Source organism: Dermacentor andersoni, chromosome 8 (genome assembly GCF_023375885.2).
Source record: "Dermacentor andersoni chromosome 8, qqDerAnde1_hic_scaffold, whole genome shotgun sequence".
Taxonomy (NCBI): Eukaryota; Metazoa; Arthropoda; class Arachnida; order Ixodida; family Ixodidae; genus Dermacentor; species Dermacentor andersoni.
In genome coordinates, this window is record NC_092821.1 from 77277404 (window position 1) to 77293141 (window position 15738).

The window sequence follows — 15738 nt, forward strand, 5'->3', positions numbered from 1 at the left end:
AACGGGTGGGCGTCTGATTTTCCCTTCTTTAATTACTTCTCTCCACCTTGCGGGTTTCCGCGGAACTATTACGTCAAACTCTTGCCTTTGCTTCGTGTTGTCGACAAATTCGACTTCGCCCTGCCATTTGCTAGCCGCCTGGTTAGCTCAGCTGGTAGAGCGGCTGCCCCGGAAAGGCGGTGGTCCCGGATTCGAGTGCTGGACCAGGACGAATTTTTCTTCAACTTTGAGGTTTTTCTTTCGAGGAACCCGTTTGGGTTTCCCTGGTGGCAATTACTACGAAAGGGTGGATGCCTGATTTTCCCTTCTTTAACGCTTAATAAGCTCAGCCACGCCTGCACACTCAATTGAGCTGCTTGATCAAAGCATAATATGATAGTTGAGTGTACTCAGGTAGAGATACGCTGCAGTTGCGTTTTCCTTGGTGGAAGTGACACATCTCATGATTCAGTTCTTATGATATGACTAATAAAAAAATCGGGCCCCTCGGCTAATCCCCTTTCTTCTCGTTTACTTCGCCAGCACAGTCACACCGGCGGTTTCTTTCACGCTGTGAACGTGCCCGGCAGCGTAGAGCTTTTCCCCTTTACGACGGATGGCAGAGCGTATCCGACCGTCTAAAGTTAAGATTGGTCTGAAACCACACAGCAAAACTTGAGCCATTTGTCGTTTCAAACCAAGCATGAACAAGCGATCACGTTGGCAGATCCGCGTGGGCAGCTGAGTAACGGTGGCCTGAGTAGCGTGGTCCGTCAGTGTCAGTTTTGACGGAAGGTGCCGCAAGAGGCACTGCATGACGATCGCTGCTCGGACGCGCCGCCTGGGCAGTGTCAGGAGCGTATAATGGAATGTGGAAACTTCGTGCACTGTTCTGCAGACCGCTGTGCAAAAAATGTGCAAACCGCTACACAGTTCTTGCTCAAATTTTGCAGAGCGATCGCATTTTGGTGTCGACATTACACTTGGCACAGTTAATTGCCTTGTTTGTAAGAAAAAAAAATTCAAATTTGTCTGCGCCCACGAGGATGCAAGCAGCTGCCGCGACTGTGGTAGCATAAATTTGTGTCGCCGCCTGCCGTTAGCTGCAAAGAGCAGCGTCTGATGGGAGGGGGGGGGGGGGGGGGGGGCACAGTCGCCTGTTCCAGGAGCGGGCAACCTGCGGCTGCGCTCCCTGAAATGCTGCTTTCCGCAGCTGACGGCAGGCGGCGAAACAAGTTTATGATTGCACCGTCGTGGCAGCAGCTCGCATTCTCATAAGCGCCGGAAAATTTACATTTAAGAAAAAATCAGGTAATCACCTGTGCTAAGTGTTGTACTAAACAAAGTAGACGCCAAAATGTGATCGTTCTGCAAAATTTGAGCATGGATAGTGTAGCGGTGAGCGGAATATCGTTTTGCGAACGCGCGCAGCGAAATCCTGTCCAGTGGCTGCTTATGGCTTTCGTATTTACTTCGACTTTCTCTTTGGATTCGCAACCGTGAGAAGCGCGGCAATGGAATCTGAAACCACGGCGGTAGAGTATCTAAACGCGAGTGGCATTCTTGCTTGCGTTGCGCCTGTGAAACCTACAGCGGTGGCAGCATGTCGTCCGATCCGCCTTCAACTGAACGCTCGCCGACAGATGCGGAAGAAGCGGTTTGCCTCGTTTCGCACGGGCCATCAAAGAAAATCGTGAACCTCACAGGCGCCTGGAAACTCTCCGACCTCCACGAAAGTCCGCTGACAGGAGGGTTCGCGTACCTGATGACAGGCAACGATCTTCAAATACAGGTGAGCGTAAATGTACTGCGCGTTATGGAGCGCAGAGATGGTTTGGTCATTGTTTGGTTCATATGGGCAAAGTAGCAACAGTATGCGTAGCGGAAATGTCGAGCACGATTAGTAAGCTGTTCGGTTGCCGCGCGTTGAACTGGCAGATCGAGTGTTACGAAATTGCCCTGTGTCACTTCACTGTGCTGCGAACTACAAATATTTATGTTTCGTCGCAGCCAATGCGCTTGACCTTAAATTGAGAACTGTAGCGCATATTTGCCCGTACGAACACAACGTTGCTCAACTATAATTATTGCCGTGTCGAGAAGCCGGAAGGAAACTAGCCTTTTTCAGGACTTCCATCCTCTGAAAACTTGTGTGGCTGGTTTACTACTGATATTGAGGTCAGGTGTGCAATCGCTACCCTATTTGGTGGGAGAAGGTGAAGTAGTAACTGTTTCAGTCAATCTAATGGTGCTTTAGTTAACGTAACTGGCCGCAGTATGCCATATTCTGCAAATTTCTGCAGAGATTAACCTATAGAACAGACAAGACGAGGAAAACAGACTTGTTGTTTGCCTATTCAATCTCTGCCATCATTTTTAAGCTGCAGGAATCACGCAGCAATGAAGTTAAATTGAACCAACTGAGGCAAAAAATTGTTGATATTTTCAGCAATAGGACTATGAAAACCTTGTGCAATCAGCAATATGGTTCTATCTTTGTGAAATCATCTGTTCTTATACACTGATGGTTGCTGACATTGTTAAATAAGCTCAGCCTTGTTTGCTTAATCCGTCCTGTAATTAGCTCACACATGGGCAGCAGGATTAGTGCCATGCTGTGATGGCTCCAAATAACAAACATGTTCGGGACAGCACAGCAACCATAGAAAAGGCTGTTTAATTAATCAATGCTAGTTCAGTGACCAATGCTTCACTCATAATGTGCAAAACTATTGATAAACCCTCTGGGTGTGCCTTCAGATCTTCAATGACCGGTTCCAGTACTACGTCGACATGGGGGAAAGCACAACAGTGTATGATGGAGCAGTGATTAACTTGGTTGTCTCCCCAAGCGACTCCAAAGCATCAGAGGCACCAAAAAAGCCGTATGCACCCTGTCTTATCCAATCTGTACTCATACATTAACTCTGTACAATATTAAATCTGTCGTATGCTGGAAGGCCATAATACCAGTATTTGAGCAGTACTTTAAATAGCCCCTCACCAGGCCATATAGCTAATTTAATTATACGCTGGAAGTTGTTAGGTGCCCTCTTGGGAGCGTTCTACCACAAAAATTTTCAAATTGGCTCATTAATAGCTGAGATAGAAATATTGCTGTGCCGCAAACCCATGATTTAAGGAGGCGACCGTCACCACCAAAAAGAACGCTTGGATGTCAGTTGCCAAGCCACTAGTGGAGAAAAGGGCGCATGTTGTTCCGTACATGCATGAAATGGCCCACGATTTAAAGAAAGTGGCCAGCGAGTACAAAGTACCTATTATTTTTTTGGCTCCACGGAAGCTTACTGGCCTGTCCCCACGCATCTCAGACCCACAGAAGCTGACCCTTTGTGGTAAAAATCATACAAGGCCATATGCGACTTGTGCGGTCAGAATCGTGTACGAAATTCCACTTAGGTGGCGGTCCCACTCCGGCGGCACGGGCCCACCGTTTTCAGTACTTTTGGAGCAACCGTGGCGGCTCTTCGACTTAGGATATAAAGCTGTCGTACATACCATAAAAAAGCTTAATTCTTATATATTCTAACTATATATAATAAAAATAAATTGATTATCGTGATTTAGAAATGTTCTAGGACAAGCATGAGATACATGGTTTTCGCGAACTGTGTCTCAGTTGTGACCATATTTAGAAGAAACTACCGCATCTACTGCATTGCGGCTTGCCCTGTAGCTTTAGGACATATTTATCTATTTCCTAGACGCAGCAAAATAATGTTGAATTTTTACTTTTTGGATAATTTGCTTTTGAAGATTGCCAAATATCGCAACTTCTAGTGTAAACAGCCCGGCTAGTACACGCTCAAGGAAGCTAAATTTTGGATAATTTAGAGTTCAAGGAATTTACATTTAGAACACAAAATTTCATTTATGTACCTTTATTAGCTTTCCTAATAATGCGACCGAAATTAAGCAATATTTAGAATTCTGGTCCTACTTATGCCCATTTTTGCAGGAAGGTACTAAAGGTATGAAGCTGCTGTTTTGGATGAGACAATTAGAAGCTAGAATTCAAAATCTCAACGCATACTTTTCCAATAAAGCAAAAAGAAACGCTGTATGGGACGCATGAATTTTACTATTTTTTTCCACTGGTAACATCGATAAAGTCAACGCAAACTTAAAACCGTACCACAATCTAAGGACGCATATCTCAAACATTAGCAGCTATGGTCATTTGTTATTGTAATATGCTTTAATCACAGCGATAAACTGCAAATAAAAGAAGAAATTTATACTACTTTTGCACTTACATGCAAAATTTTCACCTAGCGCCATCTATACGACTGTCACAAAAGTGCAGGACCGAGAAGTTCACAGTTTCTTCGAATGTGGCGGGCCAAAACATTTTACCTCAGGAACGAACGCTTTAGACTTTTCCGCCGAAGGATTCCTGGGGTGAAATCTTATAATGGTTCCGAAAGAGAAATGGTTCCCTTGCCCTCACGTGATTGGTCAGAATTGTGGTTGTGTTAGCGGCCGTCAGAGACAGCGCTGCGGTACCGCAAATTTTGAACAGGTCACGCACCTGTCAATAATTTTCAAAGCGAACCCATCGTCGGCCATGAGTGGAACCGGCGAAGAGGTTGTCCGCTTTCGGTTCCGTTGCTGTAGCTTGGATGTTTGCTTGTGACCATGGCCGCGCCACCACGGAGACTCGCGGGTGGCGGGCGCTCACGCGCGTTGATCATCTCTGAGGTGCGACTTCATACACATGAAAACATGGCGGCGCCCTCTCATTCTTTGCCTCGGGTTGCTCTCCCGGACCCGTCAATGACTGGAGGTGCTAGACGCATTATCAGAGCTGACAGAGGAGGAGTTTTGGCGTCATTATCATCTGTGAAAGGGAACCATCTGATGGCTGTGTGACAAACTGGAGACGAGCAGCCATCGCCCTTTGCCGGTGCGAGACGTGTGGCCTGAGGAAAATGTCCCTGTGTGACGATATCATAGAATAAAGAACCAACTTTCAAAATTTCTGCAAACTCCAGTGGTAACAATTTTTAACGCGTGGATTACCACCTGGCAACGAACAATTACAAATGGTAATATTATATTGCCTAATGTACAATAAAAGAATATGTCAACACGCAGCTATAATTGAAATATTTCAGGACAATATTTAAATAATAGTTCATATTTATTGAGCAAGAAGAAACATTCTGCAATTCTCAACTCGTCATATGATAACGTACACTTCAGAGGCAGCACCCTCTCGTTTATTGGTCGCGTCTTCCACCTCCGGCTTAGGAGTGGCCTATTTAGTGACGTAAGCGGTGAAGCGAACCGGGGTGCTATTCTCGACACGCATGGCGGCTGCGCGGCCGCCATTATCCGCATGTTGACTCTCTGGCTGTCAAGAGCTCACGTGCCTTGAAATTTTGGCCAGGAAATGGAAGTTCTGCAAAATCCAATTTTGCGTTTTCATCAAGATAACGAAACGTTCCTTCTATCCGTTGTCTGTTGTCACCGACGCTTATGTAATCTGATTTTATGAGCGACACGAAAAGCACGCATGCTGTAGTACTCAACGCGCAGTAAGACGAGGCTGTAGAGAACAAATTGCACCCCATCCACACCACGTGGTTTCACCCATTGGCCTGGGCTGGTATTATAGCGATGCCTTTCCGATGATAATGCCTTTTCGTGCTTTTCGCGCTTGGTCAGTGGTTAGAGCGACGGTCCGCTCATGTTATCAACGGCATCAACCGGACGTGAGCGGTGGATAAGACTAGCATAGAATAAAGGATAACGCATTGTGATCGACCTTCGATCCTCCTGGCGAGTTTGGGACTTCGAGCCGGAGCTGCGCCTGCTGAGCGGCCAAGGCCTCTTCAATGGGCACCGATGAGCTGCCCCCTTTCGAGCCGGTGGACGGGCTGTTGTGATCGGCCGTTCACTCCGCGACACCCCTCAGTCACGGCTCGCACGGTTATGGTGAAAGGGCCGACAGCCTCGACAAAATAGTTCTTGACACGGATGAATTATGACCAGCGCGGGAATACTTTTCATGAGAGGTTTCAGAAATTAGCAATGACACGGCTGTCACCTGTCAGCAGCACAAACTGGCGTGTCCAAGCCAGAAACGCACTCAGTGCGATGATACTTGAATGTGTGTCCAACAGAATTTCTTCACCATATTTTTTGAGAAAAATATTGACTCGTGTGACGCACGTGTCCGCTGCTGAAGTTAAGGTCACTGGTTCTACACCAGGCCGTACCGGCTTCATTTCGATGGCGGTGATCTGCACAATTACCCTTGTTTGAAGCATTGTGAACCCTGGGTGACATGACAAAGGAAGCACATGTTGTGAAATATGCGCGAGTCATATTCTACTAACAAGATTGTGGAGCCGATGGCTTGTTTCATGCCTGCTTATCTGAAATTGGGCAAGAACACCGCCAAGTGACTTAGCCTTATATATATATATGTTGCTGTGATGAAATTGTGCAGTGTACTATGGGTTTTTTGTTGTATGTACGCTCTTTCCTTTGTCCTTCATTTGAATACATAAATTGTAATAGCTTACCTCAAGATCTAGTTCCCGAAAGAGAGAAAGAAAATTTAAAAAAATCCTGTCAAAGATTCCATTCTGTCTTATAGGTGTCGTGTTTTAGATAATGTGTTCCTGCCTATATTGACGCACGTTTCTAATCGATGCGTTCTTTTTTGTCATTTGCGCACGTGCACCCTGGCAGTGTTTCCGTATAAAATCTACCTGAGTATGCACTGCTGAAGTGGAGATCGCACATGCCCTACAATTTGATTTGTGACTACAAATGATCCTAACAGACGATTTGCAAATATATGGGAGTTGGCGGCCCTAAAATGCCCTACCTTCTAAGGAAAACTCACCAACAGTTGACCATTCCGAAAAACGAATGCCGTGGAGATCATATTTATCGATTGCGACATCTTTTGGCAGACTATCGAAACCTGATGTGCAATTTCGCCTTTCAATGTACAATTCTAACACTTCACTAAAAGTCGAATGTAAACTTATTGCAAGACGTTTTGCATATTGCATTGCCATAATAAATAACGTCAAGGAGAGAACACGTGACGAAGCGCACAAAAAAGAGCAGCTCATATGTTGATAATGATGAATACATAATAAAACATTAGTTTAGTACATGCAGTATGCAGACGAGGGTCCCGAAATCAACGGAGGAGAAAGATGAAAAAGGAGCCTCGTGGCTAGCTTTATTGTGAATGCCCCATCTATTTGTGTTTTTTCTCGCTAGCTCATACCCCCTCCTCCCAAAACATGTAAATAATGACGGGATCCGTATCTCGTATGTGTTGTTTTGCACAATACCATACATGTTGAGAAAGTGCGACAAAGAACATCGTTACGTGCTTCCGTTATCTTCGCTTTTTTGTACCTCAATCCATTGTAGCAAGTTTTTATGACCTTGAAGTAAGCTAGGAATGTAATAGAGTGAAAACCTTACATACATCACATATCAATAAAGAAGACGAACTTCTGCTTTAGCAAAGCCTTCAAATAAAAAAAAAAGGAAGAAAGCAGTAATAGCGAAACTTGACCTACAAAAATGCGCCTTTTTGACGAGATACCTTCAAATTTTCGATGTGTACGAGAACAGCATCCTCTCGGCAGACGAAAGCGCACGTGCGCGCTTCTGTCCATGGCCTGTATGTCGCGCGGAACAAGACAGCGCTGGCCACGCAATGCGAGAGTGCGCCGAGTTATCACTTTCCCTCCTCTCTACTATTTACCCTATGCTCCTGCTGGCCGATGTTCAGCTGTCAGCCATCCAGATCGTCAGGCCAGCGAAACTTCCCTCAGCCTTTTCTTCTCACAACCACGAACAAAATCCACGCCTTCTCATCTGCACGTGGTAAGAGCATCAGGACGCCCAGGCAGACAGTGGCAAGTACAGGGAAAGGAGAAAAAGAAACCGGGACACGGATGCATTCGTCTTTCCGGTAATGTCTCATTGTCGCGGACACACTGAGGTCGACAGACTACCCTGCTTTTCTTTTGTGTCGTGTTCCTTCACGCTACTGAGATTCCTAACTAGACACTAATCAAGTGGTGCTGCAAAGGCAACCTGCAGTGAGCTTCATGGTGTGAAGGATTTTGTGATACTATTGTTCAGTTGTATTCCACGTAGTAGTGACGGTGAAGAAAACAGTCGCAAAACTGTGAATGACGAAACGGACTTTATTGGGCGATTCTGTGCCCACAAAAGCAAGTTGCACTTGAAGCACAACGATAGTGGCGAGCACAGTCGGCGATCGTCGAAATCTGATCAGCGGCGAAACGCGTCGGCTTTTATACATCAGTCATCGAAGGTTCAAGAGTAATCTCTACTTCCCGCGTGTCTTCCAGTAAGTACTAGACAATTCGCGTCGCTCATACAATCAGATTTCATAAGCGTCGGTGACAACAGACAACGGATGGAAGCATCGACAACTCGAGAAACTTCGGATACATGCAGGCGTGTCCTGCTCTGAGCGAACGCTGCGCTGCATCGGAAAAGAGCATCCCTTCAGTCATGACTTAGTGGCGTCGCCTGGTGGGGGAATATGAACTACTCGCAAGATGGCTGCTGTAGTACCCCCACCTTAATTGCGGCTGGGTGCATATCAGCCAGACAGGCTGTTGCATCAACGATTTGGCAACGGAACATGAGCTGTCTGTGAGGAATAAGATTAATGCACCTTTGCCTATGCACATTTGCCTATGCACTGCGATTCCCGCATGTATGAGCCATATCTTTTCCATATCTGCATTCTTGGTAAAAGAAACATTGCCTGGCATGGTAATTAATGGAGGCCTGTTTCATCAACATGAAACGTGACGTCTATGTCAGCGATACATCTGTGGCTTGAACTGAACTGAACGACAGTTTCTGCACTGTATGACTGAATAATGATGCAAACTTGTTTGAGTATTGTGCGCAAACATGTGTGCACATGGCCATCTTCACCTATAAATATGATCCTTTTTGCTTTCAATAAAGTAGTAGCAAGTGACACTCATTCCTGTCCTAAAGCTTTTTTCTGCCCTTGGTTGCACCTTAACTTTGGATAATAAGCTCATGGGAATTTAGTAAACAAATAAATGCATGCCATAGGGGCAATTCCACTATGTAAAAATAAAAAGTTTTTTCCCCCTAATATTTTTATGTATCGATATAGTCCTAGTTCCACTTTTATAGCATACCACTGTCCTTGTTAAATATTGGAATGCTCTGCTACTAATAGATATTGCAAATGAGGTGTATTTAAGAAAACATAAAAACAAAAAGCTGCAATACATTGTTTCTTTAATTTTGTGCAGTCTAGGCAGCCCAAATGTAACTGATGATATATGAAGAGCTTAAGAAGCACAATCATGTTCGGGACTCCTCAATCCTTTCATATCACCTTTCAAAGTCTTACCCGACCTTGATGTTTGTATCTATCTCAGTAGCTCAGATTTATGTAATGCTGAGGGAAAATTTGTTTTCCTTTTTGAAATAATGGCCATGTTTCACAAAAAAAGCTTATAAGCAGAGGCACCAAGAAGTTATCAGAAAAAAAAAAAATTTCATTGAAATATTCATTCTTTAGCCACCAGAAATGCAATAGGGAGTTAGTAATGTTTGGATAAACACAAGCAGTCTAGTTTGTGTATTCGAGAACCAGAATGTTCTAGTATATTTTTGTGTTATCATATCATCCTTGGCCTTTTTCTGACCTACTTTTGTTCTCTGTTGATGTTCCCAAGACTTAATGCTAGTCTAGACTTGGCACTTTATGGCCCAGTGCTTGTCCTTCACAAAGCAATACCTCTGTAGACAATGTAGCTAGCAACAAGTTTTTCCTCAAAAGGAATGTTTGCAGGTGCATCAGTCTGGTTGCTTTTTTCACCTTGGTGGGGGAGCTTTTTGCTCATGGTGCGCATGTCTGTGAAGGGACCAGTAATGCACCTTCCTTGTGCATGGTACCAATGCGAAAAGGGGGAGAGGGGTCATGATTTGTTGGTAAGGAGGTATTTGTATAGGGGGTGGTAAAACTCCTCTCCAAATATGGTCTTAACAACCCATCCATGCTGTAATGAGTCGGTTGTCTCAGTCAGTGATTTTTTCTGTTTGTCCATCATTATCGCTGAACAGCAGTGGGCTCTATTTGCCTTGGCAAATGTGCCCATATTTACGAAGAGCCCTTCCTGTATTCATGGCTCGTCACTAAATATAGTAGGGAAATTTGAGCATGTGGAGTGATAGTCTGTGACACAATATCTTTCGTTTCTCTAGCTCTGGATTTTGTTGTTGATTTCAATGAATACTTCTCTTTTTAAGGCTGTCTGGTAGTGCAGTTGAACATGTGGAGAATGTAGTCAAAGGACAGTACAAGGAATTGTCAACGTACGCAATGCCTCCAATGCCCATTGACATTGCTGCACACCTCTTAAATATCGCAGCAGGAGACGTGCCTGACAATCTTCAAAAGAAAATTGAATGGATTGCCTACAATTTGTCATCTCAGACAATGTAAGTCACAACAATTACCTGGATGCATAGGTCATCAAAATAATGAGAACTCACTTGCACTCACCAAAATTCTACTCAGTTGGGCTCATTCGGGTTAAGACTCACCAAAATTCAACTCAGCCGGACTCACTGACGCTCACTTTCGAGATCAGTCTGAGTGAGTCGACTCATGTGTCAGTTTGCCGACCTATGCCAGATGTAAATAAAGTTGGGATCGAATGTAGTTCATGAGAATTCACTCCACAGCAAGTGTCTCAATTATGTTCGGTCACACATTTTTCCCAACCTTGTATTGCAATATGAATGTTAAGCACAATGTTAATTAGAAAGGGTATGGCCCTCCATTCTCAGGTGGTTACGTCACTGAGGCAAGTGGGAGGTGTCTATAATCAAAACAAGTTTTTGTTGTCTAATTCATGATTATAACTTAGTTGCTGTGCAGTTCCCCTTGAAAACTCTCGATAACCGAGGGGAAAGAAATTTTTTTCCTAATGCTTTGCGCTGGGGCAGTGAGCAATGTCCAAATTGTTTAGTACCTTTTAAGTGTTTAGCAGTGTATATGGCATTGTTGCTAGAAAATGTTTTTATCACTGATACATTGTTGACTAGTCCTGAATTACAGTTCACTCATTTTCTGACCTCGAAATTTAAATATTCAATGGCAATGTCGACATTGAAGCCCTGAGCCCATTTTTAAAATTTTAGCTAACAACACGAACCCTAACAATTCCAGCGCTACATTTAATGTGTGTATACAAATACCAAGTGAATTGGATGGAAAGACAGTTGTGGCTAGTTGAATTGGTACAGTGCTGCATGAGTCATGTGAAATTTGTGGGTTCAGTTATCACCAGCAGCATTTCTTCTACTTCCTTTCCTCTTCTCTTCACAAAAAACAGTCATGAAAGCTACAGAAAGGTTAACGCTCAGTCATAATTTGTCATGCTTCAGTGGAGCAATATCGTCCATGGCTTCATTGCCACAAGTCTTGGGTTAATGAGTGGGCGAGGGGGCTAGAATGATGCGTTGGATAAAGCTTCTTTAGCTGCTGGTTACAGCTCTTATAGGTAGCGTACAACACAAAGGTAAACGAGTACATATACAAAAGTGCCAACTGTCAACTGAGATGTTATTACCCAGTGTGCTGAATTTACACAAGCGAGTGAAAGAGCTTTCTCAAAAACAATAACTTCTGAAGATAGAAACGAGAAAAACAGACGAGTGGGCAAAAAATGAACAAAGCAGGAAATCGTGATACACAAAAAAAAAAATGTAAGATTGCTTCACCAATGCTGGCCGTACGCGTGACTTCCAGAAAAACTTCAGCTCTTTTTTCTGTTAGGGCAATCAGAAAGGCATCTGCAAGGTCAAGAGTAAGATTTGGCATGTTGACTCCACATAAAAGGTTGTGCCTGAAATTTCTCTTTCATGCACCGCTTGTCACATGGGGCAGACTGCCAGATGCCTTCATGAGAACTTGTGCGAACATGCATATAATGTGCGCAATGGCAGAGCAAGTTCTTCTGGCACATCACACTAGCATGTGTGGCTGCACTCCTTGGTTTGAAAGAATGTCAGTTATTCACAAGCGCAGGGATGGTCATACCCATATCATACTTGAAGTAGCACAATTGGCATGGGAACAGAGTGCATGCATCAGCAAGCCATCCATTGCCTTATCAGAAAGAGAGCTCAAGTTTCTGGGAAGTCATACCTACGGCCAGCATTTTTTATGCGACTCTACATTTCTTCGTGCGTCTCTTGATGGTCTGCTTTGTTTTGTGTAACAAAGCAGACCATCAAGAATTTACGCTATTTTGTGTAAATTCGCAATAAAACATCCACTGGTAATCAGTGGTTGTCTCTACGTCCTCGTTTAACATTTGCACTGTACACGCAGGATAATGGGTTAACAAGTAGCTCAATAAGCTGCCCTGCTATATTCTTATAGGAGATGCTCCTTCAAGATTGTATTCATGGCCAATTTTCCCTTGTGTGCATGTTTTAGTAATAAGCTAATTTGAAATATTAATTTAAACTGTTTATAACATCTTGTTTGGTGAAAGTATTTTAAGAGTTTGTGAACTCTGGTCATGATTATCCGTTCATCTTGGCTATTGCAGGACAAAAGGATTAAATGTGACCCCTGCCCTGTGTCACATCCATCTGATCAATTCTCAAACCTCGGTCTTGTCACGCACCTAATGCTTTCATGGTGCAGTTTACTTAAGTTCTCCCATCTGATGAATCACAGTTCAACTGTTCGATATTATTTCATGGAAATGGTTGCGCTACAGTGCTGTTGCATATTGTTTTTGTTTGTGTATTGTTTTATGTGGAAGGTTGATGCATGCTTTTCTAAACATCAGGTACCCAAATAAATTGTGCAATGTTGCTGCAAGGAGCCTCGTAAACCTGTACCCAGCACTGAGGGACACATCGGAGCCTGGCCATGTAAGAGCATTTTCTCTTCATTTTCCTTCATTTTGATTTCTTTTGCACTTTTAGATGTTAAGCATATCCTGGCCAAGGCGGCCACATTTCGATGGGGGCATAATGCAAAAACACCCGTGTACTTAGATTTAGGTGTACGTTAAAGAACCCCACCTGGTCCGAATTTCTGGAGTCTCCCAATACGGCATGCCTCTTAATCAGATCGTGGTTTTGGCGTGTAAAACCTCATAATTTTTTTTAACATTAAGCATGCTGCCAAAGCCTTTCTTAGTACTTTGTTAAGTTTATGACCATTTTTGCTCACAGCTGTTCAGGTCTGTGTGCCTGTGATTGAGTAGAGATGTGGTGGTTTTAAAGCTTTGCAGATTAACTAAATATCAAGATGCCAACAGCACCTCTGCATCTGGTATGCAATACGGCCACATCTTCTAAAATTAATTGCATGCTCAGTTAAATATACATTTAGTTAAATAATATATTTTTGTACCTGTAGCCATTTTCATGCATTAATGTTTTGACCAACACCAATACTGAAAGAAATTCTCAGCTATTGTGTTGAAAGGTGTGCTAAAATAGCTCAGTTGGTACATTTTGGAACATGAAGGAAACAGTGCAAAAAGCAAGCTAAGGTTAGAGCAACTCCATGCTTGACTGTGTACTGTGTTTCCAGTTTCTTTCAAAACCTGAAAACTGGAAGTCATTGAACTGTTGATTAGGTATGTAAAGTCAATTGCTTTCATTTTCATTCCAGTTCTCATGGTACATGTGCCTAAGAAACAAGTACAAAAACATGCGAAAGTGAATGCCACCAGGATGCCCTGAAGTTGATTTATTTATTTATTTCAAATACCCTCATGGCCCTGGGGGCATTATTGAGGGGAGTGGAACAAGACGTACAATAACACAAATAACAAGAAATGTAAATACATTCATGGGTCACAGCATTACATATCATTGCATTATAGCATAGCATTGCATACATAGCATTACATAGCTCACTGCACTGATGTTTACAAATCTCAGCAATTGTGCACATCCATGGAAAACTAAAAACACGAGAAAAGAAAACAAGAACTAACAACGCAAACTAGAAATCAGCAACACAGAGTTCGTGAGGGACCACAAAACGAAAGGCACGCATGTCATGAAGAAGAAATGTAGACACTTAACTTATTCTTAAAATGCTCGAGATCGTCGGCGAGTGCCACATCTGCTGGCAAGTGATTCCACTCCGATGACGTAGTTGGAATGAAAGAAGTTAAGCGAGCGGTAGTGTGACAAAGTGGAACGCCCACTTTGCGTGGATGGTCAATGCGCGATGAAACATAGGCGGGTGAAAGGAGCAAAGCGTTTTTCAAAATAGGATTCAGATTGTAGATCTTAAAAAATAGACAGAGTCGTGAAATTTTCCTGCGTAATGAAAGTAATGGTAGTGACAAAGTGTTTTTCATTAGTGTGACACTTGATGTGCGGTCATAGTTGTGGAGGATAAAACGAGCGGCACGGTTCTGAACAGCTTCCAACACAGATATAAGTGACTTAGCTTGAGGGTCCCATATCGACGCGGCGTATTCAAGCTTTGAACGAACCAGGGTTTTATAAAGAAGGAGTTTGACTGAAATGGGCGCATTAGAAAAGTTTCTTTTTATGTAACCGAGCATGCGGTTCGCGTTTCCAGTAATGTAGGAGATATGTTGATTCCAGGATAAATTTGATGTCAGATGTACACCGAGGTATTTATACGAGGTAACCGGGGCTAACGAAACGTTGTTGATGCTATAAGAGGCTGGTGACGAGACGCCTTGACGTGAAAAGCGCATAAATTTGCATTTTGATGTGTTTAAAACCATTTTCCATTTATTACACTAGTCAGTAATGCAGGTAAGATCTGCTTGCAATAAGTGGACATCATTAGTGTTTTTAATTTCACGGTATAGTATGCAATCATCTGCAAAGAGTTTGATAGAAGATTTTATATTGTTAGGCAGATCATTAATGTACACAAGGAATAACAAGGGTCCGAGTACCGATCCTTGTGGTACCCCAGACTTAACCGGCATTGAAGATGATTGAAGACCATTAACGTGGACAAACTGCGAGCAATTAGATAAAAAACAACAAATCCATGCTAAAACATTCGGGTCGATATGAAGATGAGCAAGTTTATACAACAGTAGACTATGGGATACCTTATCGAAAGCCCTGCAAAAATCTAAGAAGATGACGTCGGCCTCTGAACCTTCATCAAGAATGGAATAAATCTCGTTGCTGAAAGATAATAACTGTGTTTCACAGGAAAACTGCCTCCTGAAACCATGTTGTGTAGGCGTGAAAAACGAAAATGATTCAAGAAAATCAGATAACTGAGAAAAGATTATATGCTCCATAATTTTACATGAAATGGAAGTTAATGATATGGGACGATAATTGAAAGGTGAATGCCTGTTGCCATATTTATGGAGTGGAATCACTTTAGCCACTTTCCATTCGTTCGGTATGTCTCCTGTTTCAAGCGATTGCTCACATATCTTCAGTAAAAAAATTGCGGAGTACACTTTAGTATTTTTCAGGATTTTGGTGTTAATGTTATCAGGCCCACAAGAAGAGGAGATTTTCAATTTGTTAATCATGTTGATAATTCCGTCAAAACTAAACCTGACAGGGTCCATTGGAAAGCTCATGTTACATGCATAGTCTCTAACATTAGTAATGTCAGTTACAGTACTTGAAAAAGCTGCACTAAAGGTCTCGTTAAGGATCTCAGCGACATCAGTG

At 43.1% G+C, this 15738-nt stretch overlaps 1 protein-coding gene across 1 annotated transcript in view; it reads left to right on the top strand.

Moving 5' to 3' along the window:
* Positions 1–1214: 1214 nt before the first annotated feature.
* LOC126538755 (uncharacterized) overlaps positions 1215–15738 on the top strand; it is a 32630-nt gene continuing 18106 nt past the window's right edge. Inside the window, exons 1-3 of the mRNA XM_055074945.2 lie at positions 1215–1771; positions 10318–10509; positions 12879–12963. Coding sequence (XP_054930920.1) covers positions 10391–10509; positions 12879–12963 — 204 coding nt within the window. The 5' untranslated portion in view covers positions 1215–1771; positions 10318–10390. The remainder of the gene's footprint in view (positions 1772–10317; positions 10510–12878; positions 12964–15738) is intronic.